This window comes from Chlamydotis macqueenii, chromosome 3, assembly GCF_036417535.1.
Source record: "Chlamydotis macqueenii isolate bChlMac1 chromosome 3, bChlMac1.mat, whole genome shotgun sequence".
Lineage (NCBI taxonomy): Eukaryota > Metazoa > Chordata > Aves > Otidiformes > Otididae > Chlamydotis > Chlamydotis macqueenii.
This window is the reverse complement of record NC_141558.1, coordinates 16,962,214-16,985,298: the sequence shown is the minus strand read 5'-3', so window position 1 is coordinate 16,985,298 and position 23,085 is coordinate 16,962,214. Positions and strand designations below refer to the sequence as shown.

General features: G+C 35.7%; 1 protein-coding gene across 2 annotated transcripts in view; it reads right to left on the bottom strand.

Annotated features, from left to right (window-relative positions):
- Positions 1–3,851: 3,851 nt before the first annotated feature.
- Positions 3,852–23,085, bottom strand: part of MBOAT2 (membrane bound glycerophospholipid O-acyltransferase 2) — a 94,243-nt gene continuing 75,009 nt past the window's right edge. For both annotated transcript variants that reach the window (XM_086745553.1, XM_086745554.1), the window contains exons 8-13: positions 18,863–19,055; positions 15,809–15,912; positions 15,397–15,461; positions 10,697–10,829; positions 7,770–7,921; positions 3,852–7,171 (exon numbers count right to left, since the gene is read on the bottom strand). In XM_086745553.1, the coding sequence (XP_086601679.1) occupies positions 6,949–7,171; positions 7,770–7,921; positions 10,697–10,829; positions 15,397–15,461; positions 15,809–15,912; positions 18,863–19,055 (870 nt within the window). In that variant the 3' untranslated portion in view covers positions 3,852–6,948. The remainder of the gene's footprint in view (positions 7,172–7,769; positions 7,922–10,696; positions 10,830–15,396; positions 15,462–15,808; positions 15,913–18,862; positions 19,056–23,085) is intronic.

Genomic DNA, 23,085 nt, shown 5'->3' with positions numbered 1-23,085 from the left:
GTCCTGCTTCTCTGGAATCATCAATTAAATAACCACCTTGTTAAAAATATTTGCTAGTTATGTAGTGTCTCTGTATCAAGCTAAAACCACACCTGAGTAATCATACTCAGAAACAGTGCACATGACAGCAATATGCTTTGAGATGGTAAAGTTGCTTAAGTATCTTTCCCAAGTAACAAGTGGCTAGACTTGAAATTCCATTTACCAGCTCTACTGAAAAATAATTATATACATATATTTGTATATAAGCTCTAGACAACAAATCAGATAAAAGGAATTTTGAAACCGAATACCCAAATAACAGTGTAAATGCATGTGTTGTAATATTTAGTAATCTATACAGTAAAGAAGAAACTGCATTAAAGTAATTTTGCTCTCCAGTGCTCATTGAAGATACACACCAAAAAATTTAGAAAAACAAGTTCACTTTTTTTAAACTACAGTTTAATCATATTTAAAGACACACATTAGAAAAAAAAAAACATTTATAGGCAAGTTAAAAACACCTTTAAAACATAACAGCATGCTGCTTCTGCAGCACTGCTGAGACAAATTAGAAATAAGTAATTATTAAAATATCACAATCACAGTGTAACTAACAGTGGTATTTTAATTTTACCATACACCAACACTTAGTTTATGGATCTGTTGAAAAATAACACTTTTTAAAAAATATATATTTTGGAATAATAAAAATGAAATTCACTGACAATGCATTATATTCTGAACCAGGAAAGGCAAATTTAGGAATACTGTAGCTATCAACTTTCAGGGGTGTTTTCTCACCTTAACATACGGGTAGTTGGAGGTGTAACTACTTCTGCATTGAGGTAAAACCATTCCCTTGACTGTGTAACCAAGGCAGGAAAGAACAAAGTTCCATATTTTAAATTCTTATATTGAATAACTTATTACAACATCTTTGAAAAATGCTATATTAACCCATCTTACACTATTTTTCATTCAATACATTTTGAATGTTCTCTTCTAACTGATCTAGAACACATCTGAGGTCTGGGATTTAAGAATAACTACCTAATTACTATTGTATTATTTTGACACCTTTGTCACAGTAAGACACATCAGCAGATTCTTCATAGAAAGGAGTCAACACCACTGGACAAAAGAAAGTATAAAGAAAAGATGTAAAGATAATTGATAAACACATAGAAAGGCAAAATACGTGTAGGCAAATACCTCGTAACTTATTGTGACAAAAGATTGTTGCACCTTTAGTATGCAGTGTTGCGCTATTCTGATTCTTGGTCTCTAGGCACTCTGTTTCTCTGGGTTTTTTTTGTTTCAGATTACATCTTCACAGTTTGGAAGCCTAATCCAACTACAGCAAGGACCACAGCTATCTGTTCATATAACAAGTTGTAGTGAAACCTAAATGAAAATCCAGCTTGGGGTATTCCTCTCAGAGAACAAAAGGAAAGAAGAAGATTGTGCAGAGGTCTCTTTTGTCAAGAGGTTCGTTTGGAATAAGGTGCGGGACCGAGTCACTGTCAACATAAAAAGCTTCCTCTGGAAGTGGCTCTAATGCAGATTTCAGTCATATATCTGAAGTCAAATTTTGTATTTATAGGCTGCAGCAGAATATCCTGTAAGGGTTGGTTTTGCAGCAGCTCAAAAGAAGCCCTTTACTTTCCACTTAAAGTGTAACCAGCAGATTCTATTTTGACTTTAGGAAGCAGAAAGCTTAGTATTCAGAGTAGAGCCCAGCAGCCTTCAGCAGATGTAGTGTACATCTAGAGGGCTCAACACTTCGTCCCATGTAAATAATGATATGGCCTATTTGAAGTATACTTATGCACACTATATGTAACTACAGTTTGTCAATTCATAAAGTTTACACAAAGTTTATATGGATATGTACATGGATTTAGACAATCTAAAAATGTCTAAAGCCAAAACCAGGCCAAAGTCACTGGACACACAGCTAATGCACAGAAGATTATGAAGTGGCAAAATTTGCTTTTGCATATTTTTTGCCCAGAGAGGTGGTGGATGCCCCATCCCTGGAAACACTCAAGGACAGGTTGGATGGGGCTCTGAGCAACCTGATCTAGTTGGAACTGTTGCAGTATTTGCAGTTGTAACCTTGCAGGGTGACTTTGTGGATGCCTGGATTTCATGATGTTTGCAAAATGTCTAGGTTAAGACCACATACATATAAAAAATCCAGGTAGATGTAGTGTAGAGCAGCTGCAGCCTGGGTCACAAACAAGTAGACCCTCTGTCAAGCTCTGCATGTAGGGTTAGCTCCCCCCAGGAACTCTGTGGCAAACCCTCCCAGCCACTCATGGGACATGTTTTTACCAGACACTTCTTCACAGACAGCTTTTACACCATGACTGTGAAGAGGATGAAGACCAATAGTGCCAACTAGTTTAGATCCAGACAGATCTGGTAATCTAATGAGAGTATGCTCAATTCACTAGTGCTTAGATATGTACTCAACGTAGCATTTGTTTAACTACTTATAGCAAATTGATTTTTTTAACAGGAAATGTAAAAATATTCAAGTGCTCTTCTGAGTACTACTGGACCTAAATAAATACATAAAGGCTAATCGTGTAATGAAGTGCTGTGATGAATCAGCACAGAACTAATGTATATTTTTTATAGGTAGAGTCTGCATCATATTAAAATACTTTAATTTATTTCCATCTGTTTTTCTAACACTGATCACTCTTCATAGAATCATAGAATGGTTAGGGTTGGAAGGGACCTTCAAAGGTCATCTAAGTCCAACCCCCCTGCAAGGAGCAGGGACATCCCTGACTAGATCAGGTTGCTCAGAGCCTCATCCAGCCTGGCCTTGAACTTTTCCAGGGATGGGGCCTCCACCACCTTTCCCAATTTTCATTGAAAACAAAAAATTATTAAACTTGATTTCAGAATTCAATTAGAACTACAAAGTGAAAGACTTAAGGATAAGGGAACTGAAAGCCTAAATTATTGTAACTTGTGCTTTTAGATTTCTTTATCATTCAAGGCCAACTTATAAAGTTGAACATGTGAAAGTCTACATGTGAGCAGTGACAGTTGTAGGCAAACATGAGGACATATTTGACCATGTATTTAAACAAATTGTCAACAATTTGTTTGCAAAGCTTCTGAAATAAAAGTCCAGACTCTGTTAAAATTACTTTTGATATGAATTTGACAGGAGGTGAGGATCTCATAAAGATCTCCTCTGCATCAGAGGACATTTTACCACTAACCATCAATTTACCAATGCCATCAATAGAGGCACATCTACCTAGTGTGCGTCCTGTCACAAAAGCATAGCATTTATATTCATATTACTTATTCCCACAGGGGAAACACAGCAAGTTATTTAAGTGTAAAATTCTTTTAATAAATAATACACTATACTGGCAAAACTCATACCACAAGTCAGGGTAGAGCAGGGAGTATACAGAGATCTCTTTGTAAAGTCTTCTCACTCAAGTATGATTTGTTATCAAGAGCATAGTGAAATGCATACCAGTATTTTTACATGGTAAGATATTGTAAAACATCACCTATTACTGAAATCTTGTCTACATGTCAACTTAAGGAATGGCCAAAGAATAATAAGTTTCCTGAATAAGAAGAGCGTATCTGTAACTGTAAAGCTAACAAAGCCTTCTCGATTACAACAGTAGTAGGCACCACTGAAAGTATTATTTAAATATTTAATATATATCTCTTTCATTAATACAGAATCATAAAGGTTAAAAAAAAGGTTAAGCAAGCAAATAGTTACTATCAGGGTGACTACATTTACTAACTAACATTAACTCATTAAGTGCCTGAATGAATTGTTCACAATAGGCAAATATCTGCAAAGCACCATAAAATTATGAATGATATGTTGTATTTACTTTTCATAGTGTGCTAATCTGCAATACAGAAAACACTTTTACCTTTTGGATATACATTAGTTAATAAGTGAAACAATACCTAAAACCATGTTTCCTTCATGCTCAAAACATTTCTAGGAAATTTACTTGATACTATTTTTCTCAGAAGGAGCAATAGTAAACCACTGACATCCTTTCAAATTCAGTATTATAAAATGATGTGTGTAAAACCTAAAAATTATCTAAAGCATTGGGACTGGTTGCTCTTGACTTTCTGACTGAATGGACAAAAAGGATCCAGTGCGATAGCGGGCAGAAAACCAGTACAGCAGAGGGAAAACAACAACAACAAAACTCCAGCTTGACTAAAAGCCGAGTGCTGCCATTAGAACAAAAAACCTCTTTCCCCAAGATAATTTGTTTGCATGAAGAGTAGATTTTGGTTCAAAGTATTCTTATATTCAGCAGTAACATTTAAAGGGCAAATTCTAGGACACTACACTTAATAAATATTGTGCAGAACTAATTAATTGTCATAATTTTCTTGTGTGGTAATTAAGGGGTTCAGATCATGAAGAAAAAAAAAGTAATTGTATTGCACACAGACACCAGTCACGTCCAATTTTTAAACCCATATCTTGCCACTTCTGCCTGACTAAAGCATGTATGTTTTCTTAGTTGTTCTAATGTCCCCATACACAAAAGTTCTGAACAAAACTGTACCTGTGCATTCACTCACACTGAAGTACCAGCCTTTGCTGTCCTAAGCCTGTTTATTTTCTGGGAGTGCTTACAACTGTTTTCATATTTCATATTGAAGAATTAGTAAGCCCCTATCACACATATGGGCATACGCCAAAACAAGGAAACAGGAATACCAGACCATTAATGGGAAAAATGGCACATCAGATGTTGTACTAGCATCCAAAAGCGCTTGTTTGGGTAGATATGTAGACTGCACCAGTAAGATGAATTTAAGCTGAACAGCAACAAATGCTGAAAGAATGAACCCTAACTCTACTCACATAGAAACGTGCAATTCTATTTGTTATTTTATGTAAATTCCCTTCAGAAACAGAAACTGGAAAAACTTCTTTCCTGATTCTGTATCTAATAAGGATAATCAAACATAAAGAAACTAGCGTGCCCGTATAAACAACACAAAAAACCATAATGCCATTTCCAAGAGGCATGTAACAACCACAGCCCTATGTAAGGGGATGTCTACTTGGGTAATCAAAGTAAAGATTTAGAAGTCAGATTATTTTCTTTTAAAGATAACAGCTGTCACTGAAACAACCAACATCCCTACTTCTCTGAACAGACTCATCCACTCTTATTTCATATTTAGTTCCCCCTCTGTAACTGTGTAGGTTAATTGGTGCTGTCCTACGTATATGGAAAAGGTATGTTACCCTCCTGCAGTTTTAGGCAAGGAGACAAAGAACTATCCCAGCAAGGAAACAACTCTGACCCGACTTTGGATCTGGTTCTTTAGAGAATAAGCCAGAAGTACTGTGAGTATTTTTGTATGGCAGTATCCTGAAAGCTGAGGACTCTCATTGCACTTCTGGTACTAAGAAGGTTCAAAATATTATGACAATTTTTTTCTCATTCATTTGTAGGTTATTAATCAACTAGCTGCATTATTTTTCTCCAGTAGTATTTTGTGTCAGTTTTAAAGCTAAAAAAACCCCATGTGGATAAACAGTTTGTGTTTACTTAAAAAAAAAAATTATAAGAAAATACAGAATATAAGCAATTCAAATGTAGCCCTTTAACAGTAGAACTCTAGCAGGGACCTTCATCACAACAAATGGTCTGGAATAGATATAATCACTGCATTATTCCCTTGACATACTTCCGTAATTCAGTCAGAATGATTTCTTTCTTTCATTACGTTACCCACAAATATGATATGAATTTTGCAGCTAAAATTCTTCTGTAAAGAAAAAAAAACCTCCTCAAATTCATATACTACTTTGGAGAAAGGGCCATCAATTATCAAGCATACAGGAATTGGTTATGATAGTAATCTCATGTTTGACTACCTGTGCACTACAGCTCAAGGTAATTTTGCTATTTTTTACTGAAAGCATCATCAACTAACTACTGTATGCCTGAAAATTCAAAACAACTTAAAGTATTAAAATAATTTTTTGTAAAACAGTTCTATTCTAGAACAAGTATTTCTGGTATTTAAGAGTAAAAATGCACTTTGATTGAAATTCTGGTGCTTGCACATTGTCTTCTCTGTCCTAAGGCTGCCTTTTCTTCTCTAGCTGCAAAGCCCACCTGGCAGTGTTTTTTCTAGGTACTTTAAAATAAAAGAAACATAGATTAGAGCCACCAAGCCCTGGAAAAGGTGAGCCTTCTGGTGTTTTGTTTTGTTTTTTTTTTTTTAAATCCATTCAAAAGGGCTCTGCGTAATTATACTCTTTATCAAAGAAATCTAACCATAATTTGGCATCAGTAATGTTTACAGTCCCATAACGTACTGTAATACTTTGAAATACTTTAAGAAAACCCTCCAAATACTGAGTTGCTTATTGCAATTCCCTTTTAAAGAGTCAAAAGCCTTCTAATGACTTTGCATGTCCTATTTTTATCTTCTTTAGAGCATATGGTATTACATATTTGAAATACGCTTTCCACATAAAATCAAACTTGAAAATACCCACTTAGAAACAATATTTCAGTGAGTAGAGGGTTTAAGGCAAGTCATTAATTTGGAAAAATTAATTTCCATTTGTTAATCCTAGATTGACACAATTTTATTCCACCCCATCAGTGCCTTGGGATACACAACGTACATTCAGCAAAGGGCACACATATGACCCTATGGACATACGCTGCAAGTCCTGAGTGCCCATTGAAATAATGGTAATATCTTCATATAAGGCGTGACCACAGGGACATGGCATGGGAGGGGTAAATCGTTTTGTTTCCAGTCTTGCTATTGTATGTGATTTTCCTAAGTAATGCATTCTTTTCTTACTAAACATCTTTGCAAACAAATACAAACCCCTTTAAAAGGTGCTAAAAATGGGTTTCTGAAAACATACAAAATATATTCATCATAATATTTCCTCAATCACTGTTTTAATGCTTGATATCTGCAGGTTATTTCTTGTTTCTGACTGAAACTATTATTTGTCGTAGAGTAACTGTTCTTTTGCAAAAGATTTTCTTCTTCTAGTTTTTGGGACCACACGGGCTGGATGCTTTCATGCTTTTTACTTCCTTTTTGAGTTCTTTTCAATGGAAATACCAACAACACCAAGATGCTGGCAATATGAAGACAGAAATAGCAGGAGCTAAAAAACAAACAAAAATAATAATTTAGTAAAACTCTGACCACTCTTACAGGATGCTTAAGGAAGAAACTGTCAAACCCTACTTGCATACAGTACTTTGCACGTAAGACATTTAAGTAAGGAAGACATTAATATTTCCTTTTTAAGAAAAGTAATAAGGGGGGAAATAGAGAGAATAAGGGGGAATTCTATTCTATTATTCTGAATCAGAAATTAAGTCTTCCCCCACAGTACTTAGTGCTGTAACAGACATGTAAAGTGAAGCCTGCTTTCAACTATTTTTCACATAAGTTACTTTTGGGAAGTGATTATCTAGTCCTGCCAGAAAATAGTTCAAGTGCATATAGTAATCTCAAAGGTTTTGGTTGGGTTTTTTCCCTGCCCCAGGAAAAATAAGTCTATTATGAGAATGAGATCACTTTATGGTTTTTCGTACACAACACAAACTATGTTCAAGCACTACAACAGAAATAGTTTGTTCAGCTAACAAATAAGTCTAATAATTATCACAGAAATAGCTTCAGAAATCTCATGCCACAGAAAATACTTCTATCTCAAGTTAAAGAAAGGAAAAAGGAAACAGGTAGAATGTGCTTACCTGTAAAAGGTGAAAGAGGGTTTTACAGAGAGCAGTACAAATGGTACGACTGTGTAACTTATTGCTACTTGAGTTGCCATCCATGTTACAATATCATAACATAGTTTAACAGAAGGAGATTCAACAAAGTAGTGTCTGATATTGTTTCTTATCTGAAAAAGCACATGATAGTAAGTTAGCTTAGGAATAAACTTTGAGAGCGATCTTGCAATTCAGAGTTTGTTGCACTTCCACTAAATTCATAGGATGAATTTAAATGGTACAGTTTGAGCTATTCAAAATACTCATCAGCTTCAATAGGAGGCCGTTCAAATTCCCTGGCTTTTAGGATAGTGCATGCCATTCAGTACAGGAATTTAAGCAGAATTTAAGTAAATGAACACCCCCCTCAGTCCAATGTGACTTTGGACTACTTGTCTGAATGAGGCAGATGTGCTATTCTCTCAAGCCATTCTGTAAATATGTTGGAGTAAATGAAAGACAGAAAGCTTCTGTTGAAAGCTTCTACATGGTAAAGCATTTTCATACACTTGCTAGTAAGATATATTTTAGGACAAGTAGAATATAAGTCAGAATATACAAAATATCAGTTCCAATGACATTTTTCAGGAGTCTTAATAACAACTAATATCAAGTGAGACTATTATCAAAGGACTCAATTTTCTATGTTGAGTCTATTTTGTTTGTAAAATTCTGTTCAAACAATGGAACAGTAAAGTTATTTTAAAAAAATCCAGAACCCGTGCAGGTTTGGGTTCAGTTTTATTTAAAACTATAATGAAAAAGACACCAATAGATCTTTGCCCCTCTTTGCTTTGACTGAGCTGTCACGCTTCCACACACTCTTATTTGCTCACAAGCCCAGAAGGGCTCAATTCAGCCTTTGTGTAGCTTGCTCTCACAGTTGCCACCTTCCAATCATCCACTCTGAGGCAGTCCTCTCTGAAAAACTGTGCGTCAAAAGACAGTTTAGCTTCTTCATCCTTCAGTTCCTTTAAAACTTTAGAACTCTATTCTAAGGAATATATGGAAGGCTAGCTTGGGCCAATTTCATTCTCTACATTAAAAACCTTTTTTACCCTTCTTGTCCTTCTTACCCAAATTCCCCTGTAGGTATCACATTCCCACTCAGCCTTTGCTTAGTTTAACTAAGTAAAACAAGTCATTCTAGCCACATACGCTTCATCCTACCATCTGCCATCTCCCTCCAGTTTTCTCCTACGGTCACGTGCAATGATTTGTTCCTGAGTTCTGTAAAACTAGGATGAAGTTTCAGTGAATTTATTGTACAGAAATCTCAGAATCATAGATTAGTTTGGGTTGGAAGGGGCCTTTAAAGGTCATGTAGTCCAATGCCCCTGAAAGGAACAGGGACATCTCCAACCAGATAAGGTTGCTCAGAGCCCCATCCAACCCGGCCTTGAAAGTTTCCAGGGATGGGGCATCCACCACCGCTCTCGGCAACCTGTTCCAGTGTTCCAGTACCCTCATTGTGAAAAATTTCTCCCTTATATCAAGCCTGAATCTGCTTCCTTCTATTTTAAAACCATTACCCCTCATCCTATCAATCTAGTATTTTACAATTTGCAAGGATAACTTTTAAGATATATCTATAACTGCCCCTAGTAAACACCTGATTAGGAAATGTGTAATGATTAAGGGGAGTAAAACGAGTTGAATATACGCTTAGGCATGACAGGGGAAGAAAGTGTGGGTCAGAGCTACCAAACTTAGTAGTCTTAATACAAGCTAATAGAGTTGAATAATAAACATGCTAAAGGACATCTAACATATCTTATCAGTTAATATTAAGTAACCATTCATACAGAAACTAAATTATATTTTTATTTACTATCCTATTGATTGATACATATGAAATGTGAATACAACAGCAGCTTACGAGCAAAGCTCAGGATGAAGTACAGTGAGCACTCCGATTTCTGGATTCGCCTTACTGAGAGAACACAACAACTTTTACCTATGAACTGGCCCTAAACCTTGGCTTTTGCACCAGCCCCTGGCTGGTACATGTCAAAAGTTCACTGTGATAGAGTCTGGAAAGGAGAAGGGAGCTATACCTATTGTAAAGAAAGGAGTCAATTCTGTCAAACAAGGACCATACACACATCTTTGTGAAGGAAGAGAAGCATCTGTTTTATTACTGTTAGTAACAATCTAAATCTGAAGTACCACCTTCTTCTAGCTATTACAGCAAGAAAGAGCAGTCTGCTTAATTTCTCATTCTCTTGGTTTTTTGACAGAAAAGTGGTCTGTTATTCTGCTCTGAGCTGACAGCTTTTTTTTTTGTTGTTCCTTTTTCCCCTTGAGTAACTGAAAAACCTGTCTTTGTTCTTACTCAGCTTTCTCAAGCAGGGCTGAAAGATTTCATGGCAGATTTGCTGGTTCCATATGGTTCTGAGTAGCAGCTGTAAAAGCTTGTTAATGTGACTGCACTGCTGGCTGGCCAATTTTGAGTAGTAATAGAGATGTTTATCTGCTGGTTGAGGAGAAGCACTTTTTACTTACCACCTTTTCAATAGTACCAGACAGAAATTAGGGAGAGAGACTCAATAAATAAATAGCACTGACCCCCTACCTTTTAAGCTATTGATAATCAGTGAGAAAGTTTTTTCAAAATGATCTACCATATTGTTTAGAATGGCATAATAATACACAATCAGTTAATACAGAGGAATGGCTTCCACAAAATACATGCTACAAAGATGTTATAGGCTGCGTAGTCTTGCTTGTTTCTACTGACCAACCCCTCCTTATCAATCATAATTTCCACTGCTCTCAACTAAAAAATAAACAAAACTATCAGACAGACTGTTTGTGCATCAACTGTAAATCGCATCTTCAGACTACAATGAATTTTCTTTTACAGAGCTACATATTATTTTAAAAGATACTTGGTTGGTACTTACAGCTCGTGCTGCTAGTGTCATTAGTACTCCCGTTAAAAATGTTAAATAATATCCTGGGTAAACTCCATGCCAAATGGCAGAGAGGATGAAGGTTTGAATCGTTGGGCTGAAGGAGGCTCGCTCATAGCACACTCTAGCAAGTCAAAGACAATTCAAGATAAATAAGATGAGACACAAATCACCAACAATCTTCCCAGTTAGCATTTCTACATTTATACTTATGGTAGTCTCATCCCCAACACATCATTTGCAGTGCAATTGCATTTTATTGTTATTATGACTTACAGAAAATACTTAGAGCTATTCACAGCTTCAGATTTAACCCCTTGGTGCTAACCTACTCTGTGCCATCACATATGGGATGTATTTATAGCAAAGTGATACAGAAGCATCCAAAGACAGGTGTTGGTGTTAACGAAGGATCTTGAGCCATCCTAGAATGTGTTTTAAAAGCTGCACTGGAAGGCACAGATTGTCCTGCAAACTCTTGTGAGGAATCAGACACATTTTTCAGATAATGAAAACAGTTTATAGGAGAAGGGGAAAAGTAACAACTACCTTCAATTTTGAATAATAGAGAGACTACAGTTGAAAATGCATCTGTGTATGGCAATTAGGTGAGCATGATGATGAAATTATAATTAATGACTCATCTAGGGATGTGAGAATAACAAATAAAGAGAATGCTGAGCTCTGCTATTTAAAAAACAAGGTTCCAAATGATTAGGCAAGGTCCTACAGTAAGGCATTCTAGAAGGAAGAATGGAAATAGGAATCCAAGAAAAGTAGTTTCCAGAAGACAACGTTCAACGACACAATGACAAGCCATCATGATGCGGAAGAATGGCAGGAAATATGGTAAGGTCCTGATATAGCTTCATCAAAAATTCTTTAATGTCTTTAATGATCTGAAAACCAAAAAGCAATAGGAAATATGGAAACAGATGCACACTAACATGAAGAAAAATCAACAGCACAAGCATGCATGGACACAAATCTAAGGCTAACACACACACACACAAAAAATAGAGTTTCAACTAAAAAAGGCCGTAGAACCAATATGTAAAAAGGGAGAAGAGAATGCACATCTATTATTCAAAAGATGAAGATGAGAGACTAGTACAGAGGGCCGAAACATTCACTACTAATGTAACTGCTTTACTGCATCTTCCATCTGTACAAAAGATTGCTGAGACCAGATCATACAGTCAATGTTAAAGAGCAGAAGGTAAAAAAGCAGGGTTTGGCTAGGGATAGATCAAAATGTATTTTACTAATTTAGTTTATTCCAGTCAAATAGATGTGGTAAGTTTTATCTTATGAGGTCTTCAGTGGGGGGTACCAGCAGAGCCCCCCCCCTTGCCAAAGGGCTTCGCTAACAAAAGCCTGTTAAGATAAGAAGATGGGCCTAAGTAGGGTGCAGGTGCGTGCACATGTAATACACAAAACTATCTGAGGATATTTGCCCACAATAGATCAGCCTAAAGAGGAAAACAACATTGGCCCAACTCAATAAGGGAATTTCCAAGAGACTTTTGAAACAAAGTGTCAGCTTAGAAAACAGAAAAGCACTAGCAAAATTTGTAACAAGTCAGAGAAACACCTTGGAGCAAAACAGCAGGCATCTAAACCTGGTCTGACACTGCCAGAAGTCACCCCACCAGCATCACGACCTCTGTCTCGGCCGGGACAGAGCATCCTCCCTGGTAGACACCAAGGAGCCTGCATGCAGCCAGGGGACTGTCAGGGCAGTATGCAATACACAGGGAGCAATACCTCATCCCTGCCAGCTGCGCACACGTGAGCTGCTGGAATGCTTTTCTCATCGGCATGTGAATCAGCAGGTTCACATAGAGCTGGAGAACCCACATTCCCCACAAGCAGTGCATACAAGTGCTAGGGGGCACACTTCCAGAAGGAGGAGTGTTTTTGTAACCCACACGACTTTGGGAGCAGAGGCGTGGTTTGCATGAAACCCTGTGTGTACACTTTTTTAAAACTCTTTGGGATTAGTTACAGAAAAGCGTTTAGAAATTTGTTTATTAAGCCACAACACTAAGCACTTACAAAACGTTATCTGTTCTAGTACTGATGATAATTCTGAATGTATATTTCACTGACTGGTCGTTAATTATGTCTTGTTAATAAACTGATAAATGGCTTCAATCTTTATTTAGTTTAAACTACTTTAACTGAGCAGATTTTCCCCTGCAAAGCATTCAGGAGCTAACAAAACAAGCTAAGTTACCTAATCAAATTTCAGTTATATCAATGCAAGCCAGATAAGATACATACTAGAAAAAAAAACCAAAACAAACCTCATCAGGCTTCAATTCAAAGAATTAAAAGTAAACTTAAAAACTCCTCCATGGATTTGTCAATAATAAATTGTGTTGAAATCCTTCACTTGACATTCCTAAAAGCCAACCAAGGAAATGCAGTCATCACAACAGGCTGAGAAAATCTATTCAAGTATCAGTGGTTCAGGTTATCTATGATTTGCTCTAGAAGTGGGAAGATGCATCAACTGTTCAGCAAGGTTCTCCCCTTGGTCTGGTTCTATACTTTTGTTACTAGCTTGGATGATAAACTGAGAAGCGTATTTTTCCACTCTACCTTCCCTTCCTTTTTTTTTGGGGGGGGGGGGGGGGGGGTGGGTGTGGAGGGGGTTGGGGGGATGTAGGAGATTGATGTTGTTTTCTTAACAAACAGAGCACTAGAATCCAAAATTACCTTGACAGACTTGAATGATGTTCTGAAATCAATAAAATGAAGTCCAAAGTCTAAAACATTTAAATGAAAGATACAAAATAGTACCTGTCCATTTAACACTACTGAAGAAGTGTAGCTGAGTGTGAATATGAATCAACAATATGAAACACTGAGTATCAGCTGAGTATGAATCAACACTAGATTGCTGCTGAAAAAAGATTGATGTAATACTGTGAGGTATTAGGAAGAATTATCTAAAGAAAGGTAATTAACCCACTCAAAGCATTCAACTCTGCCTGTAACAAGCCAGGGAAAGACCTTGGAGGTCTTAGCAGAAATACTACATCCACTGTAAGATGACTGGAACTTTGGAAAGAAGCCAGAAGAGAGCAAAAAGAGCCACAGAGGTTTTGCAAATATGACCAAGGACAAAAGGAATTAGATGATTTATTTGGAAAAAACAATGAACAGGCTGAGGAGGAACATAACAGCTTCCCCAGTCAGGAAACATGATGAATATTGTTGATATATATTGCTATGTAAATACCTATTTTAACTTGCATGCTTGTAACAAAAATACCTTTAAATTACTGTATTTTGTGATCTACACTAAATATTTATTAAACTTTTTTTACAATCTGTTAACTGCCATTAACTATTTTCACAAAGAGCCTTTTTATACACAATCAGAGTTTAAGTTTGGTTAATTAATTAATTGTTCTTAAAATGAACTTAACTGTTCTTAAAAATATTTATTAAATGAGATGCTTTAATTTTTCTTTGTATCTTCTTTTAACATCACCCCGAACAATTGATTTTCTTTTTTTTCTTTCAGTTCCTAGCAGAAATGGTACTTGTCTCCACTAAAAGGAGTTTTAGTTTAACACAATTCAATTTAGGAGCTTTGAAAATTTTTTGGAGCACAACCTTCTCCTATTAAGTTTTAATACTGATAAAAGTCTGTTCTCTAAGTAAATTAAAATGCATTTTAAAATAGCATATTTGCTTTATTAAATTTTACATTTCAATGCCTGCAAGCATGCAATTCTTCCTTACTGAGTGTCCTAGCAACAGAACCTATTGCCTATCGAGCCAACTGGAATAATCACATAAATTTCAATTTCTATTTTTAATTGGGTCTGAAAAATATTTAGGGAAGAAAATATGGAAGAAAGAATACACTATGAAGAAATTTGATGGAAGCAAATCCTCTTGCCAGCCATCCTATAATAAGACCAAAAGTCCTTTGAGTGATCCCAAGATGGAGGTCTCAGTTAAACTCACACCTACTCATAACAGATCATCTATACGGAGACTGGGAGAAGGGAAACAACATCTGTGTACTACTCAGGAACACTTTTTTTTACTTTGTAGTTACCACAAAGTAGTAGTAAAAGCAGAGTGATTTAGTTCATTGGGCACTATACCCATTTCCCAGACAAGGAAGAAAGTGCATCTGAGGGATACTCATTCACCACTTTTTGAGATGGCATATTGTAGGGTTTGATATTTGCCACGCACTCATTACAGGAGGAGTGCAGGAAGTTCCCTCACTGTGGCAAAGGAGGGGGGGGAAAAAAAAAAAAAAAAAAAAAAAAAAAAAAAAAAAAAAGCCGTTTCCACAGGCTGGCAGCCAAAGATGTACATTTTCCATTTTCCATGCTGCTCTCAGCAACATGCAGTGCTTTGAATGCCAAGAAGGGGAGAGAGAGAGGAAAGGAAAAAAAAAAATGCATCTACACAATTAATACTTTTAGATTCCTTATGATCAGTGAAGAAAAGCAGTTTCTATCATTACCTGACAGTTTACACTAAGAGAGAAGTGCTAAATTCAGAGGCTTTAATTCAAGTATTACAAAAACTTCCATGCAGTTGCTGAACAACTGTACTGATTTATGGGGTTTAGCTTTAAGCGCTAAATTATCTTCAAAGACATATTTCTTTAAGAAACTTAATTGGAGAAAAGTTTTCCTTTAAGAAATAAGTACCTTTTAAGCCAAAGAGCTGTCTGGATATTCCAGTTATCAAGAAACATCTTGAAACTTGTGGAAAACTGTAAAGTAAAAACAAACTAATGATTTCCATAATTGTAACATGTTACAAAACGTTTCAGAATTCTGACATATAAGTTATTAAAAAACCCACACTCTACTTTGTAATGAGTTGAATAAATTATTTACTCAACTACTTATAACCACAACATATTTTGGAAGTCAACTGACAAGTAGAACATATTCAAAACAGACTATTTTCCATCCTTTCCTGAGGGTGTGAATGCATCACTGCAGACTTAGAACATATTCACTATCTTGAGGAACAAAATGCATAGGAAGAGTTAGTGAAATTGCAAGCAATGACCTACATGGGCATGTATTTTATTTGAAAGAGCCATGAACAAACCTCTATTTGCTGAATCCTCAGATTGGATATTAGATCCCAACGTGTAACTCCATTTTTATCATAGCCTCTAAAACCAAACCCTGCTGCATTATTAATTGCATCTGCTACAATGAAAGAAAAAGAAACAAGTGAATTATAAACTGCCTGTATTACAAACAGTGCATCATACAACACGTAGTTTGTTCAAAATATGTATCACATTTTAAAGGTCACATATTTAGGTTTTTTTTTTTTTAATACTGAGGATCACGGTATTAGACACTTGAACCAAACTGAAAATAATCCAAGCAACACATTGGTTTTCAATTAAACCTGTACAAAAGCAGAAGAATGAAAGGCAGCACTATCAGCTCCACAGTACAGGCGTCCCCTCTCTCTCATAGCACCTACTTAGGCTTGCTTGAGCAATTTGACAGGAAAACAAACTCGATGAGATGCTTCAAGACTACAAAACAGTGGCTGGTTGTAATGATTTGAGACAGCAGCTCAACACTCAGGTCAATCTCTTTGGCCTTCATTATGCAGCATCAGTGATGTTTAAAGCATAAAGATAAAATTGCACGGTTCACTTCCGGCAGGGGTGCACTTACAGCACGACACGGAGCAGTGCAAACCTAACAGAAGAACACAGTAATTTGCTGAACAATGCAGAGTTTGTCAGATTTCCACCACAGGCACAAGGCCACTGCTAACAACACTTCTGAATGTGAAGTGTTTACAGTGCATGTCAAAGGTTAAACAGTTCAAAGCAAACAATATCTTTCCCCAGGAGAAAAAGCTGCTACCATCATGTGGACTATGCAGGAAAATACAAGAGATCTCAGGCTAAAAACTACCTCTGACTTTCAGTCATCACCTTTGCCTCAGCTTTGTTAGCACAGACACTAAAACTTCCTCAGCTGTACTTCTCAAGTTAGGATGGCCACGTACATGGAAAAGAGGTTTTTTCCAAACATTGCCTCTGTTGAGCCACACGCTTGGCCGCATGCACCCAAACATGGACACACATCCATGAGGCATGAACCCAACCAGGTACCCAGTTACGTGGGTAAGTAAGTGACCATGGGGAGAAGAATGCCAGCTCCTCTCCCACTTCCAAGGAATCCTGAGGAACTGGAAGCAAAGTAGGCAAAAGGCTCTGCAGAAGCAATACAGATCTAGTCATCTAGCTACAAGATATAAACCCTCTCTGTTACCTCAGAATTCACCTAAAGCATGGTAATTAGATTGACATCTTTTAAATTGCAGCTAGCAAGGCAAGACAAATTGTTCAGTTTCTATTAACATATTAAAAAGAATTTACTTTATACAATAGTGACATGTAAGATAAGATTTTCTCTTTTGCATTTTCCTTTCTTTTTCAAGGTATTATTTGGAATGTAAGAAACAATTGATTCAAACAGTTCCTCTCCTGAAGTTCAGTTTCACCAGTTATCTACCAGTTTGGAGCAGAACTTTGTGACATTTAGAGGATAATTCATAATATTTTTATTTCCTCATCTGTAACAACTTAAAAAAACATATTTGAAAGCAACAAGATTTGCTGCTCTACATTTGGTATCACTGATGTCAACTTCAAACATTAGACAATGATTTTATGCTCAATTAGAAACAGTTGAAGACATGAACTCTAATCTCTTGCTAGCCAGAGTACAAAGACTACAGCTAAGGTAAGTACTAATTTTTAACTAGCACTTTAGTAAGTATTCCTTTTAAGTAATTAATTTTATTAACAGTCTTGTTTTTTTCTTAAGTGCAAAGAATAGCAACGTACAACTCAAAAGCATAACAGGCAGTGAAAAACTGTTAAGGGCTCCTCGCATTCTACTTATACCATTAGAAGTTTAGATGAGGTAAAGTAGAAGAAAGAAGGTAAAAGTGATTTAGCAAACTAGAAGTACAGAGTTGATACAGTTTATTTTATTCAGTATTTTACAAAAGGAATGCCAGCTCTACACTGCTAGGAAGGAGGAATCCATCCAAGTACTATAGGGAAAAACAACACTGAAGATTATTAATTTTTCAGATCACTCCTACTCTTTATAGATTATTATACTGGTGCATAATAGCATAATATTAGAAATTATTTCATTCCACAACAAGCCCCAGAATTCCTATATCCAGATAAGCTGAAAGCACTTCATTCATTGACCAGGAATGAAACCAGCAGCTGTAAATGAGTCATGCTGCTCTGCTACACTAAGGCTCTCTTTATTGCATTGTTTCCCACAGATTCTCTCTCAAAAGAATTATGAAACAAATATGTAAAACTGGAGAGGAGGAGGAAGCTGATGAAATCTGTTTTGTGTGCCACTTCCAAGATATGAGCTTACATAAATACAGCATTCTTTTCTTGTATGTGTTGCTTTTTTCAAATAGTGTGAAGTGAAAAGCAAAATGTTCCTTAAACTATATGATCTACTCAGTTTCTTAAATCAGTGAGTAGGGGTGTTAACCTGTCGGTCAAGTAGAGCTTTCAGTAAATCAAGTCTAAAACTGAAGTGTCACCCATCAAATCCTGAAAATACTACTGCCAATGCCATCTATTAACAACCCTATGATATATCTGAATTTCAATATATTCATTTTCCTTCATGCTTGAATAACATCAAGCAAATTACTGATAACTAACCACAGAAAGAGGCTTAGAATAACTTTCCAGATATGCCAAAATCAAAGTATCAAAAAAAAAAAAAAACAACCCCCAAACACAGGGACTGTACATCAGACTAGGTTAACTACAATTTTTAAAAAACAAATAAGTCATTGCTCATTAAAACACTATCACTCTCCAAAAAACCTTATATTTCACTCAGATTTGTTCACGAAACCAGATTTGCAGTACTGTCACAACACTGTGCTTAGATTGATACGTTTTCTTTCTCAAAAAGAGAGACACCATTCAATATACTTTGACAATACCTCATAATACTTAAATGTAACAATGTTTTCTTAAAGCCTCAAGAGGGCACTGTCACTTTTTAATACACGCTTAGTATGCAGCATCTCAAACGAAACTCAATACATACACTTTATTTGAATATATGTACTTACCTAAAGTCCATGCAAAATAATACTTGGGTCTGGCAGCCATGAGCGACACATATAGGTAGAAAAACCTTACAGGCCATGATGCTGTAGCTCTGAAGTTATCATCAATGTTGTATTCCACAGGCAAGGTTTTTGTAATAGTCATGTGAAAGAGTAAGGACAGTCCACAGATTAAGAGTTTCTGTGCCACGGCTATCTGAAAAGTTTAAGATGGGAGACTTCATAAATTTCATTTTTTGTTAATCTTCTGGAAACAAAGGCAAGTTACAATCTTCCTTCCCTAAACAGATGTATATACCTCAATTTTTCAGTAATACGTACTACCAACTTTAAAATAGTTGGTAACACTTTATAGACACTAAAGGAATACCGTTATCTTGACTGAGTTGTAAGCACCACTTCTGGCAAACAGCAAATCCAATCTGACAGGGAGCCTCTGAAAACCCTTTCAATAATGGGAACATCTTCCGCAACTCTATTTTTTTTTTTTGTATTTCATTGTCAAATTACTGAAGCAATTAAGTTGTTAAGACATAACAACATAAAGCATATATAATCTAGGACAAGATAAGTACAGTTATTGCAGAGATTCCAAAAACAATAGCAAAACTTCAGTCCATTTTCAGTAATCTTTGGCATAATGCAAGCACTCAATTGCTGCCTAACTCAATGTATCAATCATCTCTGTTAGGTTATTACAATATCCAAATTCTAAACTAACTAAAATATTAAAATAATTTATGAATTTACAGCCAAAATACCTTAGTTCTATATAGACTTGTTTTCCCAACTAGAGTGATCAAGCTATAAGGGATCAAATAATATGCTCACAGACATTTAAGCATATTATTTTACATAATTATAGCATATTTTGCTATAACCACCACAGTAAAGAGTATGTATTTTCAGAAAAACATTTCTAAGGTTCTATTAGAAAACACAAAGAGCAATAACGCATGACACTGACTGCTTTAAGTAGCTATAGTCTGATCCACATCCCAAGGGCAGATAGCACGTTCTGTGCAAGTTCCTAAGTAACACACTAACCAAGCACCTACAAAAGAAAAGTTTGAGAGCTAGTTCTTTAAACGTAATTTTCAAGTTTTGATTGTAAGTCATCTTGATACTTAAAGTTAACATTACAATTTTAATACAATTAATACAATGATACAATTACATTTCTATAAACACCAAACTTAGCAAGAAAAGAATCAATCTAGCTATTTTTCTTTGAAGCATCATAACAAAAAGATAACCAGAATCCTTTTTCTGTCCATCCTGCTTCAGTATACCAGGAATGTACGCCCAAACTTTTAAAGATAATGTCCTGCTTCAATTAGAGTGCAGCTTCACACATCTAGTTCCAAAATAAAGAGTAATTCTGTTCCACGATACAGAATGGAGCATTAAGTGCCCAACGGAAAACACAGACTTCTGCAAGACACACAGAATTAAAGATTCACCCAGTCACACAGAGGTAAGAGGTGATACAACCTGAAAAAAAAAATTAGACTTGGAAAAGCTGCAAAATGGTGAGGGTAATTTTGGATATTGCATCTATTTCATGTGGCTCATCTCAGAAGGTACTTCAGAGAGGATCAGAAAACTCAGCTAATTAAACAAAGCAGCTGGATAGTTCTGGAGGCAACACCCTATTAACAGCTAAAGCTGGTGTTTAATTATTTGCTTCTACTTGCTTTCTAATCAACCTCATTTTAATATTTCACTCTACTACAAGAGTTCAAAGTAACGGGCATTAACTTTCTAAAAGTGCCGCTTTGTTTTTCTAGCAACTATTAATCCATCTCTCTTTGCCAGAGCAGAGGGAAAGATCATTTGGCTTAACTTCTCTGGGATTTTAAATAGAAATTAATGTTGAAAAAAAATCAGTTATTATTAACACTAATGAATCTTTAATTTTGGTATGCAATATCTGATACATGCAAAAGTTAGATATTTGTGAGGACCAAACGGCATCACCCCAAAGTTCTGAACATTGTTGCAAGGATTTCACTTCAAAGTCTAAGCCTTAATTAAAAGCTATGTTCAATTTAGCATGAGAAACAGTTTTTATAGGCCGGTAACATGCAACTTAAAATATAAGCATAAATATATGAAATAAGTGTTTTCCATCTGAAGATCTCTACAAAGTCTCAAAATGTGTTTTGGTAACTTGTAAGTGATGTTATCTCTGTTTAAAGGCCTGCTTTTTGCCATTGACACTATCTATCAGTGTTTCTATTGGCAAATAGAAATCATTAATCTGCCTATTCAACCCAAAATATGCTTAATACATCTTTGAAGGTTTTTAACTTAAATGTGGAGATGAAAGCCCTTCTTTTAAGGAAAAGCATCAGAGTTTCAACAAAATTTACCTTAAAAAAAAAATAAGGAACTCATACAGGGCTCTGCCATAAATTGTACTTTAAAAAAATAAACTGCAATTTTCAATTTGTAGTTGTATAAAAAGTACGGTAGGAGCAAGGTGGTTTTATTTATTTATTAATTATTTAAATAATGTATTTCTACAATTTTTCTTAGCAGCAACATTTAGGTGTGGGAACAAGCTTAACTACACTCAGAAACAGCATGGTTTGTTTGGTTTTTTTTTTTTAATTTTTTTTTAAATTATACTCCTTCTGTCAGTAATTATAAACCCGAGAACCCAACTAATGACAAATTAGTTGTAGATTGGATCGAATGGTCTGAACCAGACAACGACATAGTGCAATGCATGTTAGCACTGCTACAATAAGCAAAGGACCCAGAAGCCACTGCCAGGAGCTCCCATATTCAGCAAGAATTTGTACCTGGGTTGGCCTAAATGGATTATTTAACTACAACCTGAGGCTTGTTGATAGCACTCCACTTTTGAATACATTTACAGAGAAACAGAAGTCCTTACCTGACACCAAAATAATCTATAGTCCAATTACCTATAGAAATGGATTTGGTAAAACATTAATTCACTTCCTACTGCTTAATTAACTTGGTTATTGATACCAGGTTTTCTGCCAAGGCATACATGGGTAATCACTGGATTGCACATTCACAGGAGGGTCAGTTCTTACAAGGATGAACTAATTTCAAAGTTTGAAACTTAGTTTCATCCACTCTTTAAAGTTTTCAACATACCAAGTTGAAAAGTAACACCTGGTTATTGTGGAATAACTAAAAACTGCACTTCCCCAAAATAACTGTTCTGATAAGGAATTAAAAGAGCTGCAGGATAACTGATGTCACATGAAGTAGAACATAAAATTTATTTTACAACAAAAAGGTAGAAAGGCTTGGCTGATTTAGCTTTGATGAACAACAATTCAACATACCTATACAAAAATACCAAATACGGCCAACACTGGGAAGGTAAAAGGGTACTTGAGCTAGAAAACAGTGCCAGGACAAAACCAAACGTGCATTCATTAGTTGTGAATATAATTAGGTTGAAAGCTAGATTCCTAATCAGAAAAAGGAGTTCAGGAACAGCTTTCTAATTGAAGCAATAAAGGTAAAACACTCACTGTGCTCAGAAATTTTATCAATATATTATTGTATAAACATGTATAATATATATAAATATTTACTGAAAGTAGAAAAGGATCTTTTAACATTTTCTTTAAATAAATCTGTTATTCTTGGATGATAAATGATCAATAAAGAGCTCAATATAATAGTGGACTATTTTAAAGCATATTATTTTGGGGAGGTTAGCACCTCAGGCAGCAATTGTAGGTAATTAAGCAAGAATGTTATAATCTGTAAGAAGAGCCTGCATAATAAGCAAGAAAGCAGGTATCTGCTGACAGGAATCTTGTATTTTAAGGGTAGCCATAATAAAAAGAAACTTACAAAGACAGATATTAATTTCTGAGAGTTGACACCACTTTGAGCACCAACAACTGATAGCTTGCAAAAAGGCACAATAGGAGGGATAGAAGAAATCAGTTTTGATATGTTGACTCGATTCATTTAACATGCAATGAACACAGCAAAAAATACTAAACCGAGTGAACATCATGCAGTCAACACACAGTATAGAGGAGGAGGCTGGCATGAACTACTTTGGTTATGCAATTATATTTAACAGAAATGAAACTTATTGTAACTCAGCTGAAGGACTTTTTTTCCCCATTTACTCCATTAACATTTGCTGATCCCCATTGCATTTCATTTTTTTGAGTTAGCTAACAATTTATTCTTCTTGAAATAACAACACAAGAACCAAG